The sequence below is a fragment of the Lepisosteus oculatus genome, chromosome 11, assembly GCF_040954835.1.
Source record: "Lepisosteus oculatus isolate fLepOcu1 chromosome 11, fLepOcu1.hap2, whole genome shotgun sequence".
NCBI classification, from domain to species: Eukaryota; Metazoa; Chordata; class Actinopteri; order Semionotiformes; family Lepisosteidae; genus Lepisosteus; species Lepisosteus oculatus.
The window spans coordinates 25034164-25056478 of record NC_090706.1 but is presented as its reverse complement, the minus strand read 5'-3'; the positions used below and the strand labels follow the sequence as shown (position 1 = coordinate 25056478).

The following is a 22315-nucleotide window of genomic DNA, read 5'->3' as shown; positions in this document are numbered from 1 at the left end:
ACTGTTCCTAAATACTGGGGGATATTTTATCATTAGTCAGTAGTTGATATATTGATAGCTTAATTATTCATAAAATCAGTTTCCTTAAAGTGGCTTAAATGACATTTTTATTTTTCAGTCTGAATTAAGCAGGTAATTCTAATCTTGCTGTGTAATGTGCCTGATGTTTTCACATGTAGCATACATTTCCTAGCTGTAGAAAGAATGTTCTGAAAACAGTAAACAGTTTATTTCTCATAACATGAAATGGTTAAAATACTTTTTAAGCAATGTGAATAGACAATAAAAATCATTTAATACACAACATCTCTGTGAACTTTTACAAAGTGTGTGACTCTCAGCCCATAATTTCCAATGCAAAATACACCCACATCATTCCAATATCTTATTGCACAAATATGAAAATGGTTCTGCGTCTATATACTACCGAAATAAAAAACTGGATGTGCCACATTCATTTTAAAATGTTTTATGTTTCTAAAATGTTTCATTACAATGCTGAAGGCTCCTATTAATTTTCCTGATAGATGTAATAGTGCTGTTGAAGAATGCTCTGCATTTTCACATGGTGCTGTAAAATGCAAAACTGCCTTAGATCAATTTCATTAACATAAATTACTGCAATGTTCTTTTTTATTCAGTTTATTGTATCAAAACAGCCTCCTGCACCTTATTCGTTCAACTTATGAACTGTCTGCTTACCTGCTTTTCTAACACTTTAAAAATATAATTCCTTCTTCAGTGGGGAAAAGGAACCAATACTTGGAAATATTTTAAAAAAACAGAACCTTACCATCTCATAGGCTCTAGTAAAATGCTCACTATATCACTGCTGCTTTCAGGAGATCAAAAGGTCACTCCTGGGCTGATACAATATGAGTAGATATGAATGGCACCCCAAGTTGAAGTCAAGTTTATTAGCAATACTAATAAATTAGGTAATTCAGTATAAAGAAGAATCAGGTCCAAAGGTTTCTAAACTGACAAGTGACTTTTAATATGGTCTGCAGATCACCAGATCCTTAAAAGGACGGAATGTTGAATCTCATAAGATTGAATATTAGTAATTCTGTTATTCTTTTAGTTTTTCCTGAATCTTTCATGATGTAATCAAACCCAATTTTTACATATACCAACTAATTTCATTTTATACACCTCCAACTAGGAATAATTAGCTCTGCTTTACCGTTTTAACACCTATGCTATCTCGTGGTAGTGAAGGCAATGCTTTCTTTCCCCTGAAATGTGCATTTGTCACCTTTCTTTATGTTCTCTACCATCTCTCATCTCTCAAAGTTCCCCATGTGTTTACAGGATACTGGCTCCCCGATAGCACTGCAGGCACCCAACAACTCTGTGGTGGCCAACTCCAGTGCCGTCAAACCACAGAGTTCTCTGACAACTGTGTTTCAGGGCTCAGCCTGCGCTCTGAACAAGCACCCTTAATACCTGAGACAAACTCAGGAGCCCCCTGGTTAATTAAATTCAAGTCTGGAATTATTACCCCTAACATTAAAAAAAAAACTAACAAACAAAAACAAAATCTTCAAATTCTGATTTCAGAAAGCATACAAGCATATACAGTAACTAAGGGCAGAAATAAGCAGAGGCTATACAGTTCATGATTCATTCCTGAAGAAGTCTCTGTAGCAATATAGGCTATAGGTTGAAAATGGCAGTGCTATGTGGATATCTTAATTGGCTTCTCAGTTACAAATAATTTGACTAAACAAACTGGTCCTGGTGTGAAGAATCAGTCAGAATCCACTGTGACAATGGAACAATTTGAATTCAGTTTGAAAAGATTTTGTTACTTCAGTAACAGCAGGATAAACAAGATCAGTCTTATTGTTTTTAAGAATAAGGACGTCCAAATCTTTGTTCCAGGATGGTCTCCATAATACGGACACTCTGTAATACAAGACACAGATTATATATTAATTTGCAGCTTTCCATTTTAACAATAAAGAGGTATTTTTATGTTGATCACACTTACAGAGTAAAGATTTGCCTATTCACCTCAACATTCTTGCATTTTGGGGTAATATATTGATAATTCTTGCTGACAGGTAACCAAAGGAAATGGGTGGATTAGTGGAAATAGAAATTCTATGATGGTAGGGCTTTTTCAGATTTAAAAATGTGCATGTACTATTCTTAAATGTAACACTTAAGTGGTAAAGGAGAAAACACTGCTCTTTACTTCACTACAATTTTTAACCTTTAATGCTAATTATAACTTCATGTTAAACTAGAATCCTCTCTAGATGAAAGCTTGTACTGTACATCTTTAAAATGTAAGATGTCAAAAGATTTTAACATTAGAGAATGCATAGTGTAAAAAATGCTTTCTTTGTGATTATTGTGCATTCATTAAGTTTAGTTTGCTTTATAATAATCATAAACAGGTGAAACCACATTTTTCACATTGAAAACAGATTTTCAATTTCAGCCATTCAATCCTTTGACCTTGTACTACCTTCTCTGAAAATGTCACTTTTGATGCATGGAAAACACATCAGTGATGTCAGATTCTTAACTCTTGGTTTTGATCTCAGGTTGCAAGACAAGCCATTAGACTGCTTTGCTAAGTTCCTAAAACATGTTCTTTGAAAGCAAAGAAATAAAAAAACACTTGTAAACTTGTTAGCTCTTCATATATACATTAGCTTGTGCATTGGAGATGACATATCTGTTAGACTTTGTAGAATTTGCCATCATGCAAGAAACATACTTTAAATGGATTATGGACTATTAAAGGATAGCTGTGGGTCACAGGAGGGCATTTTGTTAAAGAATGACGAAATCAATAAAAAAATATCAAAGCAATTCAATCGTTCAGCCCTCATGAATCTGAGATTAAAGGAACTTAATTTACACTTATTATGTGACAGACATTTAAAATGCACAAGAAAATTATCTTGTGTAAAACCATCCATTTTAACATTTATTCACTTTAAAACCTTTTACAGATGGCCTAAATAGCAGATTAGTTTTAGAGAAGGTCTTTAAGTGCTAAAGAAAATTATACTCTACATCAGCCCTCAGGGAAAAACTCTTCTAAGAATTAAAGCATGAACAATTAAACTGAGGAATAGGAAACTAGAATGCTCTGCTGACCGATATTTAAACATTAAGTCTAAAAAGTAACACTAAAGAAACACTTCAATGTCAGGAGATAATAAGATATGAAAATGTTGCAATCTGTAGTCATTACCAAAGAAGGCTTTTTGCAGTTCAAATTATTTTTCCCTTTTACCCATTTTATTCCTTTGTATCAAGCCAAACAAATGCAGAGATTACTGAAACAACTTTTAGCCCTGCTATTTTAAAAGATATTGTGACACTTCTTAAAGAATGTATTATAACTCACATTTACAAGACACCTTTTACAAGATTCAGAAGTCCCAACGGAAAACAATACAAATGTTATGTTTTTAAGCCCCATTAACCCCACAGGTAATTCCATCAGAATGGAACTGTAAAAAATGTTTCTAGAATTTTCAAAATAACAATACCCAGTACAGTATTTCTGTGTTTTACAAACATGGATTTGAAAGATTCCAGTGTGAGATGTGTATTTACCTCTGCTTCATGCTCTTTAATTCAATCTAGAAATACACAAATACAATAATGCTATGCATTGAAGTTTAAACAGCTGTTCTCTATCTCTGTTAGTGTGACTGAAACTCTTAAAATGATTAAGGTATACAAAAAGAGAAGTTTCCAGAAATAAAAGTATTTCAATACAGAAATACAGAAAAAATGCCTGCACAGAGCTCATATTACAATGTTTCTTTTTTTCCAACATTATGAATCACATTTGAGGTGCTAACCTGCACTGGAAATAAAAATACAAAAACATTTAATTGAATGATTCGTAACGCAAACCTTTTTCAATAAAATATAACAAACAGTGGGAACACTGGACTGTGCACAGTCAAGGGAGTGTTGAAAGATTGCACTTCATGGGATGCAAGTGTATTCAAAACAGGTACATGTTCAAATAAATTTTCACAAGTAATTTACTCCGAGGTGGAAACTAATTTAATCTGCTGCCAGCGGAAAGAATACAACTCTGTTCTGCAAATTGGGGTTTGTTAAACAGTGGCTTGACAGACTTTAAAGCTAATCTCTCAGCAAGTGACTGCATTATACATGGATATTAAGGACATTTGTCAGAATTACACCTATCACTAAGCTAACATATATTTTGTTTCCAGATTAGAAGTAGAGCTTTCAGAAGAGAATGAAGACATTTATGCAAATTGGCAATCCTTGCTATTAACACAGCAGATTGTTTTCTAAAGGAAGTCTTCATCCATCTTGAAAATAAAATCTATTTAAACTTTTGGCCAGTGCTGCTGCTCTTTGAGAAAGGTTTCTTACACTACGTGCTATGTCTTGTTATTTGCTTATTTATTTGCTTTTCTTGCAGATAAATGAAAGTACACAGTAAGTTATCTAACTATAATGTAAAATTTCAATCCAAGATGGTCAATTAATACAATTAATTCAAAGATTTTTAGTATTTAAAAAAATACTACACACACAGACAGCCATATTTTAAAACCGGATCATCCACTGAACTCTTCATACTTGTTGAGATATACTGTATATCGGAGTACGAAACGGTCTGAAACTGTTTCAAAGTGGTGAAAATAGTAATGTCACTGTGGGACACATGCATTTTCCTCAACAGAACACATTAATTACATTAACATAGACTAAATAAACTATTATTAGATGGCCTTAAATCCCCATTAACCAAGATAAAAACAACAGGGTTTTAACACCTATTGTATATTGAATGTCTACCTCAATATACTTTAACCAGCAGCCATATCACTGGAACTCACAACTGGGAACCCACTGAAGCTCACCAGGTGTGAGCCTGGTCAGTACCTGAATGGGAGACCTCCTGGGAAAAGCTAAGGTTGCTGCTGGAAGAGGTGTTAGTGGGGCCAGCAGGGGGCGCTCACCCTGCGGTCCATGTGGGTCCTAATGCCCCATTATAGTGATGGGGAAACTATACTGTAAACATGCGCCGTCCTTCAGATGAGACGTAAAACTGAGGTCTTGACTCTTTGGTCATTAAAAATCCCAGGGTGTCTCTCGAAAAGAGTAGGGGTTTAACTGGCAAAATTCCCAATGGCCCTTACTGATCATGGCCTCCTAATAATCCCCATCTATGAATTGGCTTCATTGCTCTCCTCCCCACTGATAGCTGATGTGTGTTGAGCGTTCTGGCGCACTATGGCTGCCGTCGCATCATCCAGGAGGATGCTGCACATCGGTGGTGGTGGAGGAGAGTCGCCATTACCTGTAAAGCGCTTTGAGTGGAGTGTCCAGAAAAGCGCTATATAAGTGTAAGCAATCATTATTATTATTATTATTATTATTATTATTAACTACTGTCCTTATATTTTACATTTATAATGGTATTTACTGTATATCAAACAATAAAGTTCATTTTTTTTAAATTGTAAATATAATTTGATAATATAATTTGTTTTCTCTTCCCATTGTTTGTGGCAAGATAATGACATTCTATGGCAAAAAAATATTTTTTTTCTCTGCAGTACATATACAGTACGTGACTCATCTGCATTGCAGTAACTGGCATGAGCTATGTAATAAAAACAAAAACTGAATACCTTTCATAGAGAATTCATCAAAGATATACAGGCACAATTGACAATGTTCTGTACTAGCTTCATTACGATCATAAGATCTGGGGGAATACCCCTGGACTCAAAAGTTTTGAAACATCAACTGCAAAACGAAATAATTGCCAGGTGCCAGAGGTATTTTTCACAACTGTGCTGTTCCTGCTGTCATGTCTGCTGCATTGTCACTCATAATTCCTTTGCAATTAGCCCATGCTAGTTTGTATTTTCCACCAACACACTCACTCAGTGCTTTTGAATCTCTGAGGTCTGGTTGTGTTTGTTGGTTCAAGTCAGACAATACAGCAGCTCCTCCATAAAATCATCTTGCCACATGTGTCTCACAAAAAAATAAAATGTTTTGCACAGTTTGAAGCATCAGTATTCTTGTCAAGCTGTATAGCAATATCCTTGGTGAACTGTAGCCAAGTAATAAGCTGGGCTCCCAAATTCAAGGCTATATCACATATTCACTGAGACGTCATGTTATCACTGAGAGCAAAGCTTTCCAATTCTTCAGCAGACTTCTCATCGAAAAGTGTACACACCATATTCAGAGATGCTGGAAGAACAAGTTTTTTTGACAACCACTTGGGCTATTTTCTCTTCATTTTTTGCAGACCCTTATCGCAGAAACCAGTTAACCAACTAAGAACTTGCACTTATAACCTTAGTGCCTTCGTTTCTCAGTGTTCAAAATGCTTATCCTCAAGTTCCATGTGTTTTTATTTTCAAACTTCAACAGTTTTAAACTTATTTACAAGCACCTTGCTACTGTACAAATAATATGCTGCAGCTGTGGATGTTGGTTTGTGTTCACACAATTTACTAATCCCTATTAATCCCCTCAAAGGACGTTAACAAGGCAGAAGTCCTGTTCACTACTCAAACTTTTTCAGTTTTCAGATGCAGATGCCATAGATGATCTAACATCCAAGTTCTATTGTCTTATTAGAAATCTATTCACTTTTTGAGCAGGAATCTTTATTTATGTATGCTTCCTGACTTGTTACTCCATAATAAAAAGGTAGTGTGTGGAAAGTAGTGTCACAGCTGGTTACATCCAAACAGCTACAAGACACACCGTTCTTGTGCCTGCACAAACAAGTTTCTCTTACCAGAAAAGAGTAGCCTATAATGTACTGATGGAAAAAATAAATGCAACACCTCCTCCTCCACACGGGGGCCCTCCCATCTGGGTGGAACAGGCTAGAAGGTGCGAGCAGAGGTCCTGTGACAGGTCTCCTTGCTCTAAGGCCAGCAGGCATTGCGGGCATTGTGTTTGCCAGCAGTTTCAGCAGCTGGACAGGTGGCAGATCTGAAACAATCTCTCAGAAGGAGCAGTCTGATGTGTCAGTCCTGCTCTGTCACTCGCTCTTGGATGGTCATCTGTCCTGCCGGTGTGCTGAAACCTTCTCTGCAGTTGGGACACAGTGGAGAGGCTTACTCCATAGTGTCTGGCAACACTGGCACATGACATGCCTGCCTGCAGCATGTCAATGGTCCTCTCCCTTGCTTCTGGTGACATTCGAGGCATTATGGAATGCACAGAAAACTGACTAAGTGTGGCCTTTTTTTTGCAGTGACCTAAGCTTTGAATTAAGGCCTTTTTAAAGGTGACCTGATCAGGCATTGTTCCACCTGGACCTCGTTGGGTAAAAGTGCACCTAACGAGCTTTCATGTGATTGGCAAGTTGCAGTGCCTCACTGCACAAGCTGTATTGCTGGTCAGAGGCCTTAAAACAAATTGACAACTTTTTGTGAAAGTACATAAGCTACAACTATAGTATTCTCGTTTCAGAAAATGTTGCGCTTTTTTTCCCCCCATCAGTATATATTTAAAATTACAAATATACTATATACTGGTACAACTTGAGGGGGTGGGGTGGGGTGCTCAACGTTTAGCAACTGTCAACAGTGTCAATTTGCAGTTTTCAGGTTTGAAAGCAAGTAGAAACAATGTACGGAAGATGAGGTGTTTGCAGAGCTGTAGGTGGTCTCTGAGACACATTGATCAAAGAAACTGGTTAGTTTACTTTAGTTAATTAAATTCTTGGTAAATCATTAAGAGTTTTCAACAGTCCAGGAAAGCAGGTTAGAAAGACAGGTGGAGAAGGGGACAGAGAGAGACATGGGAAGGACAGAAAGACACAAGGAGAGAAAAAGGAGTGCCTGGAGAGAGGTCCTTTTTCCGGATATGCCTTAAAAACCAGATTCAAGTTAAGTGTTTGAGCCCCGTTGAGAGAGCATTTTTAGAATAGGGAGATAGGGCCTTGTTCATTTTTTTGCAACTGGATTTATAGAGAATTAACATCATGTTGTATTCTTTTTTATTTCAGAAGGCAGGTTAGTCTCTTTTGTTGGAATGTATACTGTAGTTATTATGCAGGAATTTGAATAATTAGTAGTTGTCTGAGGGTTTTCTGAGGGTATGTAGGCCTCTGAAACATCTTTTGTAGATAGAATAACTTGTATGTTGTGTGTTGTTTAGTTAGCATCATTGTTAATAAATATTTGTTTAACCCACTTTGCCTGATTAAACTTTGACCAAAGTTGTGCCCAGGGAACAATAATTTACCAAATACCAAATAGTCTGGATATACTGGCAGAAGCTTTACAAGTTGGGGGTTAGGATTCTTTATTTTAATTATTGGCTATCCTGTCCAAATTTACATTTGCAAGCAACTGAGTGTCTAATATTTCACAAACTTTAATAACTTCTGATAATAACAGATTATAATAATAACAGAACAAAGTTTCTGATTTGTATTATAATCTCACTTTGGAGGACAATAGTAAACAGCACCATAGGACACACAAATAGATAAAGAGAACAAAGATAAATAAGGCCCAAGAACACAGCACAAGAGAGAGGAACACTGAGCCATGAGACCTGATCTCCATGAACTCTCCTTGCTGCTTCACAGAGAAACCAGATTAATATCTTGTCTATGAACAGAGCAGATGCTATCAAGTTTTTCTCACGTCATTGTGTGCAGTATTAGATATCTAATCTGCAGTAATGAATAGAAACAGGTTTATTTTGACTCATTTAAATCTTCTCTTTAATTTCACATTAAGTATATAAAGTACATAAAAGGGTTAAAGAAATTTACCAGGGTTAAAGGAAATTTATACTCACAATTTCCCTAACAATACACTTAATGAATTTCTATCTCAGCTGTTTGATGCAGGTTGACCTACTGAAGGATTCACAATGCAAAAGTCTAAGAATTTCTGTTTGAGTGCCAAACAGAAAAAGAAAACTGACTGCCCACATAGATTTTCGCTTGCTGCTGTCAACAGAATCCCTCTTGACTATGGTAAACCCCTTTTGTCTGCTAAACATAAATAACAGTGGAGTCAATGGAATAAAGAGAGAGCTGGTAAAGCAGCATGTACTGTACCACAAGACAAATAGGAGGCCTTGTTTGTGTTCAGGACATTTACCTCCTGTTTGTTACAGCTTGACAAATATTAAAATGAAAAGATGCTTTTAAGAACTGAGGCATCTCCATTAATCTTTTCAAACTCACAAATCCTGACGTGGAGGCTGCCTTGAAGTGATTTTAATAGAATATTATAGAACATCTTGTAGCTTGGGAACACAATAATAAACACATTTACAAATTTATTCATGTATAAATATGTGCATACATACATCGTTTCCATTCATTTCTATTGGATTTGTATCTCAGAGGGTTCCAAATATTACTTTTTTATCAGGTGTACAAATTCAGAACGAGTAACTGCACAGGTGCACAGTAATATTACAAAATGATATGTTAGCATTCTTATAAATACTTTACAAAGCATTGCGAGCACAGAACAAAGACAACACACCTGAGAGAAAAATAAAACGTGACAAGACTCCTTACCTTCTTCACTCCTTCACTGAAAAATGATTTAGCGAACACTTCAAATAACCTGTTGAGTTTCCCTACACCCGTGACATTGATGCTTCCTTGCTGACAGAATTCTGTCCTGTAAAAAGCATACAAAATGTGATGACTTTATCCCTTTTAACTACTTTAACAGAAAAATGGGTCTGTACATTAGTTTAATACCTGTGTCACAATCAGGGAATACAAAATACATCCACACATATGTGCACATGTTCATTCCAATCATGCTGTAGGTCTATTCATTTTCCTAGAAATAATTATTTGACATACCCAGTTAGTAGATGTCCGAGAACTAGACAGCATTTTACATTAAACATCAAGGCCAGGGAAGTGTGACATCAACAACTTTATGTGTGACGGCCAATAATATTTCTGAAGAGATAACACCCACTCTTAAGATTAGATAAGATAAGATCATTTTATTAGCCATGTACAATTTCTTGCATTAGGAATTTGTCTTTTTGCATACCCCAGCTTGCTCTTCATGAGACACAGACACACAGACAGGGAGAGAAGCTTGAGTCAAAGCGCAGGGTCTGCCATTGTATAGCACCACTGGAGCAGTTGGTATAAAGGGCCTTGCTCAGGGGCCCAACGGAGTAGTATTCCACTCTTGGCTGGAATACAAATCCGAATGATCCGAAATATTACATTAAATATTAGAGGCTTGTGTTCTTCTCTCAATCCAGCTCTCATAGCGTTAATACTGTATATTGACACTGGGACTTGAAGAATTCTCTTAAAACAACAATTTGCAGTAGGTCCAACCAAGGCTGTTGTGTGTAAACCAAACAAGTTATATAAAAAACACAGTCAAACACCACAGTAACATTTCAGTAGAGATGAACTGGCCTTCAAAGTAAAACTAAAGGTGAAGTCACCCTCACCAGAAACCTACTGTAGTAATAATGTCTAAGAGCCTAAACTATTTCTTTGTTGTTCAAAATTGTTTCTTATTCTGCTGGGAACAACCCGGTGTTAGGCAGTCCTAGCAAAACCAGGGTCATGAATGGCATCCCTCTTTGCATCTACAGCAGCAAATCAGGAAAAGAACTGATCATGCTTTTTAACTATTTTAATTTCCAAAAACATATGGAGGGGGTTACTATTCATTCATCACAGCTACTCTTAATATGCAGAGGGTTTTACAAGATGCTCCATTATGTCAGTATGACCCTATAGTGTTTCTCCAGCTGATGCTTATTGCATGGTTTGGCAGAGAATGCAGCTTCTTAAAGCCAGAAATTCTGTATTGTATTTACAGTTTCATAAACATCACCCTGGCAGGCATCACACATACTTCTAAAACAGGGACAGAGATGACACTTAAAACGTACCATTAAAGATAATCAAAAAGACCCATGCTGGGACTGCCTGTTCAGAATGACTGCTTTCTGCAATCAAATGCATTCAGAGGTAAAAATTAAAGGCATTTAAAATTTTAACATCAACAATATGCTATCAAACTCTCATAGAATGCAAGATGGGAAATTGTTTACTGTGAATGCAGCGATCACAATGAAAAAAAAAAACTATCATAGAGCCCTTCAAACGTGTAAGGAATAAGCATGCTTAATTAGCATCTTACTGATAAAGACCAATTATGTCAACAGTAACTAATTAATCCACCTATTCAACATCTTATAAACACTTCAGTATCTAGTAAGATGATAGCCTTTTGGTAAATCAGCTGCTAGATTTGTTGCCTGCAGGTCCTGATAGGATTCCATTTCAGAAATGAATTTCTGTACTTATCTTCCAGAACCAAACACATAACGGAAAGATGCTCACACACAGTGTAACACCTATAGCAGACTTCACAATTTGCACTTCAACTCTGAAATGAGGTCAATCTCGCAGGTTTTTTGAAACAGTAAACCAGATTCTCTAGAGTTTACATACTTAACTATGAAAACATGTCCAGCTGGTGTCTTAATATCAGTCCCACACAAGAGAAATGTAAGTAAAGACATGAATATCATTAAATAATGTTATTTCTTTAATGAACTCTCCTGGAACAACTGAAGGTGTATTATCATACTGTACTATAAACAAGAGTTTAATTTAAAATTATTTGTTTAATTAAAAATGATATTTGCAACCTTTCAAAAACAACTGCCCTGTTTTAGCTTGTAGGTTGATATTTACCATATTAATTTAGTTAAAAACTCTAAATTCTATGTATCCATCATGGATAAATACACTACATTATAAGCTCCTGTGTGATTCAATCATGGGAAAAACACTGCACAGCCCATTGACAACTATACCATCACTGTCATTTTTAACTACCAGAAAATTACAGCCTATTACATGAGCCATTTGAGTGGCAAAGCAAACTTGTCTTTTAAAATGCTTCATACAGTGATGTGTATTTCAAATTCCTTTCTGTGCAAACCTTCCTGTGTCAAATCATACTTCTCCTGACAGGTTTTCTTTATCTTAGTTTACATCCATAGCAACATAAAACTGTGTAATTACAACATATAGGTCAAGAAAAAAGAAAATGTTATTATGTATTACAAAAAATGTTCAAGACACTAGTTTGTTAATCTATTTGTTAAAAGATTGGTTGCAATTCATTTTTTACACCCTTAAATAATAAGTACATAATGTTTTTGCGTATATTACTTCCTAGAGCACAATCTCAATATCAAAGAGCACATTAATTTAAGAGACTAAATGTACATTATAATAATTAGGCCATTTTTATGAAAGTAATATAACTTGAATCAACCACAACACATCACCTGAGAAACACTAATGGAAAATACTAACATTAGTTCTAAAAGAGCACTTAGTCTATTCTTCAGTTCCTTTTATAAGCCATCAATGTTATAGCTGACAGTTTGGAACTGTGGATTATGTCCTTGAATATGTCTGTATTATAGAGATCTACTTTTTAGGCATTAAGCAATACAGAAAAATATCTCCAATGTATTCATGTATAAACCAACTTTGAGACACTTCTTTAGCCTTAAAAGGTTTGCAAGGCTAACAATACAATATTAAAAACTCTTATTTACTTATCAAGATCCTCAATGGGTCTACAGTTGTTGATTTAATGATGCATTTAGCACTTTCAGGAGGCAGCATAGTTTAGTGGGTAAGCCACTGGATTTATAACTAACAGACCTGCAGACCAGCTGTTGTACTTCACTCAAGGTACTTTACCCAAGTAGCTCCTGTCCACCCAGCTTTATACTGTAAGTGGGGACCAACATTGCTGGACATGATCCCTGTGATGGACCAACAGGAGAAGAGTCACTAGCTGTCGAGTTTGCTTAACACTACAGAAAGTAGGACAAGTTCTGGCTTAAAAAGCTACTGTGACATTTACTTGATTTTTTTTTAGTTCTTCAGAAAGAGCAAGCATGTTTCAACATGGGATGTGTCACAGAAAATGACCTCTTGTAAACACAACTAAATAAATATCCCTTCCTCCTTATCTGCAGTTAATTTATTTGTGGCTTTGCATATTCATGGTGTCAGGCCAAGCCTGACATGAGGCATTATTCTATAAACTTCCAGAACATTCGCAGATGCATGAAGTGTCCCAGACATTTTGCTGCACATGAACAAGTAATAGGTTTATTCCATGCTGAAAAAAAGAAGAAAGAAGAAAGAGAACACAACGTTTCGGCCGTGGAGCCTTCTTCAGGTGTGAGCACCTGAAGAAGGCTCCACGGCCGAAACGTTGTGTGAGCACCTGAAGAAGGCTCCACGGCCGAAACGTTGTGTTCTCTTTCTTCTTTTTTTCAGCATGGAATAAACCTATTACTTGTTCCTTTGCAGCCTACGCATGCTGACGCAGCTACCCACCTGAACTACTACCGCCATTTTGCTGCACATTAATCCATTAAGAATATTCCTTATCCCAACAGAAAATGATGCAGTACTGTATTTATTTTCAGTCACGTTGTTTTGTTATTTGGAATATTTATGTTTTTATCTTTCGTATTTACAGTATATACAGTACACAAAATGTTTTGTATAGTAGAGCTTTTTCTGGTATACACATTTACATTATCCAGCAACAGTGCAGCATTGTATCGCCCTTGAATAAGAAGGACTGTGTGTATAGTTATCTAGAAAAATAAAATACATTCACAACATCAGTTAAGATCAGTACAGAAAACGAGATGGAGTGAAAGAAAAGAAGCCTTGCTTTCTTTTCCTGACCACTGAACAGACAGTGTCATCCAATTGGTCTTGTCAGGAAGAGGGTGTTTTGCCACTAGAATTAAAAAAGTGCAAATCTTTTTTTCTCAATTGTTTAACATTGAAATTCAGAACAATATTTTGTGTTAGCAGGTTGATATAATTCCTTTAAGACACCATTCCTTTTTGATGCCAGTACTGCCACTGATGGAAAGTGTTTATTCATTCAGCAAGTTTCTGTAAAATAGGTTGCTTGTCTGCCTAGCATGCACAAGAAAACAGAAAAGACAAAGGGTTCATGGAGAGTACTGATCAAAAATCAATACCTACAGTACAAAGTCAACCAGTCTGCTTCATTAGGATGACCGAGTTACACTAGGAAGTCTATTAATGAAAGCCATCTGCTTAAATATTGAACACATTCAAGGAACTGATTTCTCTTAATATTCTGCCTGAAGCAGTGTAATTTAGGTGTCACTCCTCAGCCTGAAAGACGAAACTAAATAATGAACCATTTATTGGAAAGCTTATGATTATTTCACATAGAAATTACAGCAGTAACAGCTTTGTAAAGAATATCCAGCACGCAACTAATTACTGCACCTTCGGAAAAAAATAATGCCCCATGTTCAAATGAATTTAAGTAGGAATTTAATATGCTTAATATAAAAACTAAGAAAATTAATGGGCAGAAAATTCGGAGAAGCAGAGGAAATGCTATTGTGCACACAGTATGTGAACAAACAGAAATAGCAGGCCTAAGAATCCAGGACACCAGCTGTCTTAGGCCTTGACTTTCACTGGGCAACCAAAAGTGTTTTATTTAGTCTATCACAGTTGGTTTATGAAGCAGTAATTCAGTCCATCAGTGGAAACCCTCTTTGCTAGGCAACAAAATGCATGACATGTCAAGGCCAAAAGCTCCATTAACACTTTGAAGTAATAATTTCCCAAATGGAACAGAAGATAAAAGATAAAGCCCTCTGTACCATGCATAATACTGATACCATATGAATGTATTTATTTCTGACATCTTTAAAAAATGTTATATGTAACATTGGCAGAACCCAGAATTTCACCACATGGATTGTAGAATGTATTAAGAAGGCTTACAAACAAAAAAGGCACTTCTTTAAAGAAACTAGGATATCGACTTGTACAGCACGACTGGGTATGAAGGTTGAGCTCTTGCTCGATAACCCTTTGTGCAAAGAAGTGCCTTGTGTTTTCCTATTTTCAATTTTCCCCCTTGGTTTCTGTTTGTGTCTTCAGATAAACAAGAGGAAGTTCATTAGGTTGGCTTTGTCAGTAGCTTTGAAGATTTTAAATCCATGTATCAGGTCCCTCTGTAGTCTTCTTTGGAAAAAAAAAGTATAAGTTCTATAAACCTGTTAGAACAGGACATTCCTTTGAGACCAGGAACTCACTCATCTTTGGACTGAATCCAGAGCGACAATATTTTTCCGGAGAAAGAAAACCAATACAAAAATATTTATATATTTGAAATTTTTCTGCAACACAGTCACCAGAAAAAAACAACAAAAGAAACACTTACCAGTTTGGGTTAAGTGCACTTTCCCTGAAAACAGATACTTCATGTAAGGTAGCATACTGGGCCCATGTGAGACAACGGCTTTTAATATTCATAATCCTATGCTTCAGATCCAGCCATGACTCCTCTTCGAGGTAAATGTCATTGACATTCAAGACGTGAATCTGAAAAGTAATCACATTGCTTCACTCAGAACAGTGCTGTCCTTATTATGTGTATGATCAAACATTAAATTATTATTTCTGAATTCATTCATGCCAGCACTGGAACCCAATTGTTAAATAATAAACAATAATAGCAGTTGGAATAGGATGGAATACCTTTTTTGCAAACTCCATAAAAGAAGAGGTTTATATGTTTACATATAAACTTTATAGTTTATAGAAATACAACTACATATAATAATTTTCACTTAATAGTGACTATCCTTAACGGCACTGACAGTCAACCCAGTGGATTACGTCAGAATTAACAGCAAAAAAGGAATGAGGACACATGGAAACTACATGAAAGTGCACTTAAAACCAAGACAGTCGTTTACCCAAGGGGATGGGGGAGAAAGGAACAATCTGCCCAGCCATGTCTGGAATTTTTCAAGAAACGACTTACTGAGATCCTTGGATCACAAAACTAATAACCACCATTTGATCTCCTCTTTTTGGTAACATTTCTAATGCTCTATGTTCTTAATAACTATTTTAAAAAACAGTTTTCAAATGCTTATGCATTATTTGCCACCTGACAGAAGAGATTATCTAAACATAAGCTGTGTCTGAATATCAAGGTCTGCTGAAGGGGAAAGGAGCACATACCCAACAGATGAATGAATGAACTGATTGATGAATGACCAGACGGAGACAAACATACACCGTTCATAATTTTGCAATAAAAAAGGGAATTTCTAAAGGTACAGAAAGGGAAAATGTAATGCTTTCACAAAAACATATCACAAAAAACAAAGCCACAACTATCATTACTCCATGTATGCATTTTGTGAATTGATCAATATTTTAATTTATTAGAGCACTCAATATCAGATGCTTCCAATTACAGTGGAAATGTAAATGTAAAAAGGTGTATCTTCTGTAAATGATACTTTGCTACTCACAAAAGGTAATATGTGTATAAACAGCCAAACTGACATCATGATTCTTAGGATGGCTGTGTTCATAAAATGAATCCATGTTTCAATGTGATTATTTAGACTGGACTAATAAGAAAAATTCATAGTTAAAAACTGTACACTTAAGATTGCGTTAGTGAGCGTACAGAATTTTCCCTTTTCTTCCTTTAGCAATGAAAGACTACTCTAAATTACCACTACAATGAAACTGTCACATTTATGAACAACTAGGCCCACACCTCTCGAAGAGACATGGAAGAAGCAGTTTAATGTTTTTCACAAATGTTTTTCATCAAATGAAAATGTCACACTATCTATCATTGTGACATGGTGTAAACTTTGTTACAGGTGTGGAACCATTAAAGTAACTCATGAAGTTATGTGTCAGCACCTTTGACAACTAATAACACCCTCTGGCCAAAGGTCAGTGTGTCAGTGATAAAATGCAATACTTCTCCTGTCATAAATGGATGAAATAATGCCTTTATATATGCAACTTAAAAAATGTACATACCAAGACATAAAAATATATAAAAAATACAAAAGGGTTTAAAGACAATAAAGACACAGAATGTTGCCAACATAAAAGTTTTAAATCTTTACAAACCAGAAGAACTTATTACCCATTAACAAAAACAATATTTCCAGTATTCTAATGTTTGCAAGTGAGAGTATTATTCATAAAAATATACAAATAAAACAAGTTTATATTTTTTATAAAACAAGTGGAAAAAAAAACTCAACATACCTTTCTTAAGAATTTAGGGATGACATTGTTGCAGGTCGCTATCCTTCTTCTATATATAATTCCTGAGATCTGGTCTATGTAGAAGGTAAAAATAAAATAATGTAATAACTCCAGCCTAGCATAAGTTCAAAAGAATTACTTCCGATACCTGTCTACTTTCATTACTTTGTAATCCTCTTTGTTATATCTTACTGCTAGCCAATAAATGTTCTGCACACAACACATAAAGCTATGTGCTTTCTAAAAATTATTTATAATTGACAAGCAAACATCACAAACATAAAGATCAAAGTTCCAAGAACAGAAATGAGCAAGTAATTTCTCTAAATGACTACTCAATGCAGATATGAAAATAACAAAAGCTACAGTTCTTAAGACTTGTACCACACAGAAAGCTTGCTCTTTTTTCCTAGACTTTGAATGTTACTGTGCCAGGCTTAAATAACTGGAATATAAGCAGCACCATATTAAATTAATAATCCTTTCCTATATCCTTCTGGGAAGAGAAACAGTTTAAATTACACATATTTTAAAGAATGCTAAACTAAGCAAAATGTATTTGAGACATTTTGTGTTAGAAACACATGGACCAAACAGGCAATATGAAGCACTAATCCCCTCCTTGTCTATAGAATGCTAAAATCGAAAGGCATGAACAAACTTCACTGAATTTGTCAACAGGACATACAATAACATAACTATAATGCCTGCACAACAAATCAATAAATAACAAAGTAAAAAACTCTCGTTATTTAGCAGAGAGGCAATGCAGTTCAATGAATATACAGGGGGACTGGAGAACAAGTAAATTATGTACAAAAATAGTTCTACCTTATTAATCTTCGTATTTGTGTTAATATTTATCTGACTGTATTGTAAAAACAATATTTCACAGTACCTAATTTACATCATATAAAGGTCAAATACAAAAAGAAGAGATTTTCATTATTTAGCCTATATTACTAACAATTCAATTTATAGTATACTATGAAGACGTTCCAAGTAGGTAGTTGCATCGGCATGCTTGGGCTGCAAAAGAACAAGTAAACGTTTTGGCTGTGGAGCCTTCTTCACGTGTCTAAACCTTCATCATGGAATAATCTTTTACCTGTTTTTATAGTATAGTATGGCCACGAATATTAAAGCCCAGATAAAGACCTCCACTTGGAAGTCCTTGGTGAAGACTTCAGTAAGTCTCCTTTCTATACATCCTGCTTTTTATATTTTAAGTTTAAATGTTAAGTACTATTCAATTACAAATAACAGGACTATGACTATGTTAGGTGTGCTTTTTTCTTTAATTCAGAATTTTAGTGGGCTAAAGTGAGAGGAAAAACTAAACAGGGTTTATAAATATTGAACATACTGTACATACCTGTTTTTTCTTCTACAGTTTTAATTCCCCTGACATGTTCCTCGAGAGGAGTAGGATACTGTAACATAAATGATATTAAAAAAACTTTTCATTTTCTGTAAAGATATATACATATAATTTCATGTGTTGAGTGGAAGAAGATATCATAGTTATAATGAATATCTTAACCATTCTCTGTATAACCAGCATTGGCAAATAGTTCCACGGAGTGCAAAAAGCAGTTTTAGCATAGGTTAATATAGCCCCTTATAATTCAAAACAACCAAAGCAGGAAATGGCCTTTGGTTAAAACACAAAAGGAGAAAAATATTAAATGAGTTCAGCTGTGCCACTGATTGGTTTGTCTTAAGATAATTAGGTTATGGTGTGAAATACAAAAAAACATATAAGCAAAACAGAAAAGTATACTTGAACTTAAATGTATGTTTTCCATTTTACAATCTTTGGACAAACTTTACAAATGTTATGATCTCAGCACTGTAAGTGATGAACCATTCCCACCAGCAACGCATCCAAAGTTTAAGAACTTAACTAAAAGTTGTATGTTGTACGACTGTATCATAGGGATTGGCTTCAACTAGATATGGATAGAAATGTCCTGAATGTCCTCATGAAGGTACATTGTGCAGCCCAATTAGTGATTTTTGTACAACAAATATTCATGGCAAAGTTGGCTAACTCATGACCAACTAAAGAGGCTCGTGTATGCTGGCATGAAACAGTTGTAAACCACTCGGATCCTTCTGTCTTAGAGACTTACAGTACACACTTACAGTACAGTCTCTCCACGTGGTTCCACCAGAACAGAACACAGAACCTGAAGGTCACATTTTGAAAATACTGTAGCCACAGAGATTTGCAGAGGAACAGAGGTCCATCCATCCTTTTACCAATTGCTTCCATTCAATTTAGGGTTATGGGGAAAGTCAGAGTTCATTCGGGCAAGCAACAGACGCAAGGTGGGGTACGTCCTGGGACATGATGCCACTCCATCACAGGGCACACACAAACACAGACAACCACACACTCACACCAGGGTCAGCTTTCCCCTTTGGTTAAGCCAGTTAACTACCCTTATACTGTATGTTGCACTGTGGGTGGAAACCAGAATACCCAGAGAAAACCCATGCAAACGTGGAGAAAACATATAAACTCCACACCGTTGGCACCCCTTATCCAGAATTGAACCCAGAACCCAATCAATTCTAACCACTGCATCACCATGTCACCATTTGAGAGAGATGTCTATTGTGCTTGATTAAAAAAGATCACTTCAATGTAAACAGTACCTTCGATGTGGAAAATCCGTTTAAATTCTGCATACCTTAAAATAAACATTAGGCTTTTTGTGTAATTATTTTCCAGACCTACTTTGTTGATATAAAACAGGAAATTAATTTTCCAATATCCTATTGACGTTTGAGTCTAAGAAGGGCCAAAATGAAAGCATCTTTTAACTTCTTTCACTCTGTTTACCTCTCTTAACCTGAAGCAAAGCAGCTGTACAAACACCCACTTAGCACACAGTACAAGAACACTCTGGATAGAGGCATAAGCATCACAGAGGCAGGCTGAGATCATGCTGTGTATCCAAACTGCCCTGACAAGACAACAGAAAAGGCCTGTTTTATAGGTGACAGCTTGTGAAGATGAGCCTGTCAGCGTTTCAAAGATTGCCCGTATCTAGTAAATTGGAAATGTATGCATTAAGGCACTTGGCGTTTATTTATTGTATGTGACATTATCTAGCCTGAGGTCCTGTGTTGGTTCTGCAGCTTTGTTATTATTTATCTTGCCTGTAAAAGATCCAACGCTAAAATACCGGCACACTTTATATATCAATTCACATAGCATACTATACAAATGACAAGTACTTCTTTGTGGGTGGTGGTAATTAAACCAAATAAACCACTATAGATTTTTTTCGCGATCATTAGCTCTAGATGCCATCATTAATTTTAATTACCTATTTAATTACATACAATTAGTTTAAATCTGATGACATTTTGGCTTGCAGTATATTCAGATGCTCAACTGTCCTAACCTTATACCACAATAAATAAGGCATTTGAGTTTTACCGAATGTTGTAACTCAAAGATCTTCAGCGTCCTCAAGTGGCTACATTACTTTTAAAAAATAAATAATCTGAGTTTTACTTTCTGCCCCCATGGTTTGGGTGTTGTCCGAGATGAGCACACGAGCAACAAAGCAACGTTTATCTAATCAATAATTTGTAAAGATAAAATTAAGGATATATCGTCACATAGAACTTATGTGAAAGGGACCGGTTTAATGGGTTTATACTACTCATGTGACAGTATTACTGTTAAACCCTCATCTCTAACTAAAATGCAAACTCCACGTTTGTAGAGTACTTTGTTTTAGTGTATGAATACAAATCAACAAAGAAACCCGTTATATTAAGAGACTAGAGACGAATTTTCAGTTCAGTTCCCGGATTCCTCTGGTAAGCGAAAATAACTCTTCACTTCCAGTAGAACGCTATAAAGTTAATTGTAACTCTCAAAGGCCTGTCATAATTAAATTCCTGTGCACGGCCGTCTGTCCTGCATAATATGATATCCCATTCGACGGGCAAGTAGAGAAATATTTCTATATATATATACGTCTTAACTGTTCTGTCCTTCGTGTAGCAAAGCTTTAACTGTAATACAGACAATGCCGCTTTAAACGTACTGTAAACATTCGATACTTGACAAGATAATGATACTGCCCAGACCAGAGAATGACATCACAACACATACTGGGGTTTGTAACCTATTCGCTGTGCCAGTATAGTACAAAATGAAAAAGTCGATTATATACTATATATAAAAATAAAAAGTTAAAACTGTAATGGTGGAAATGTGCAATGCTCGGGCTCCCGTTCAGTTACTAAGTGTTGCATTTAATTTGATTTAAATACGATGAAGGAATCCAATTCCTATACCAAAACAGTTAACCCCATTTAAAACAGTTATAGTTTATCATCAGCTGCTGATTTTTCAAAATCGATTAAAAAATAAACTACTGCGATGCGATACCACTATGCTCCAATGGATACATTATTGTTTACGAAACATACAGTACCTTGTTTAAGTGCATATCTACCACGCGTTCAAAGGGATATTTGTACAGCTTTGTTGCGTCCACCGTGATAACCATGCTTATAACAAATATCGGTTCTGCGAAAGAAAATAAAAAATATATTTTTAAAACTGTTTTGGTAGAATCGTTATTATCCACTTCTGGGACGTTTTGCTCGACTCCTACGTAATGCCTATGTAGAGGAAGCATGCATTCTAACTAAATCTATTGAATAACTTTATTGGTTACCCTAAAGCTGCAGTGCAGGACGCCACGTAGAAAGAGATTTACATAATACTAGTAACATCAGACATTTGCAAGTAAAACACTAAATCTAAAACATCCTATGAAAGTTATTTTGTTTTTTTTTAATACATCCTATAAACAATACTAAATCTACGCAATAACAAAGCGAATGTATTTCAGCCCACAAAATGTGCTGCTTCGATACTGTACATACACCTACCCCTACTTTCATTACAGTTTTTTTTTAGTTACAGTATTTCGTGTAGTATTTGTGATGTTTGTAGCATGAAGCGATACAACAAAATAAATTTAGGGTTGAAAAAACTGTACCTATAGCTTTCCTTTTGAGTGGTGGTGCTAGTTACTGATACGGCACTTACTGTAAACGGAAATACACTCTTTGCTAATACCTAGCACTACTGTTAAATACGCTCGGCACATAGTTGGG

General features: G+C 35.6%; 2 protein-coding genes across 3 annotated transcripts in view; one reads left to right on the top strand and one right to left on the bottom strand.

Moving 5' to 3' along the window:
* The window catches only part of sh3rf2 (SH3 domain containing ring finger 2), a 76837-nt gene that overhangs the window by 18601 nt on the left and 35921 nt on the right, over window positions 1-22315 (top strand). The gene's annotated exons all lie outside the window — the stretch shown is intronic.
* LOC102696321 (PRELI domain-containing protein 2) lies at window positions 91-22283 on the bottom strand. 2 transcript variants are annotated; one of them, XM_015349477.2, is made up of 7 exons: window positions 22198-22283; window positions 21625-21719; window positions 18534-18591; window positions 17159-17232; window positions 15291-15451; window positions 9548-9653; window positions 91-1911 (listed from the first exon to the last, which is right to left on the bottom strand). In XM_015349477.2, the coding sequence occupies exons 2-7, from the start codon at window positions 21697-21699 to the stop codon at window positions 1855-1857; spliced, it is 531 nt and encodes a 176-aa protein (XP_015204963.1). In that variant the 5' UTR covers window positions 21700-21719; window positions 22198-22283; the 3' UTR covers window positions 91-1854. The 2 variants fall into 2 exon arrangements, with proteins under 2 accessions (XP_015204963.1, XP_006631860.3); XM_006631797.3 differs by lacking the exon at window positions 22198-22283 and having other exon boundaries at window positions 21625-21824.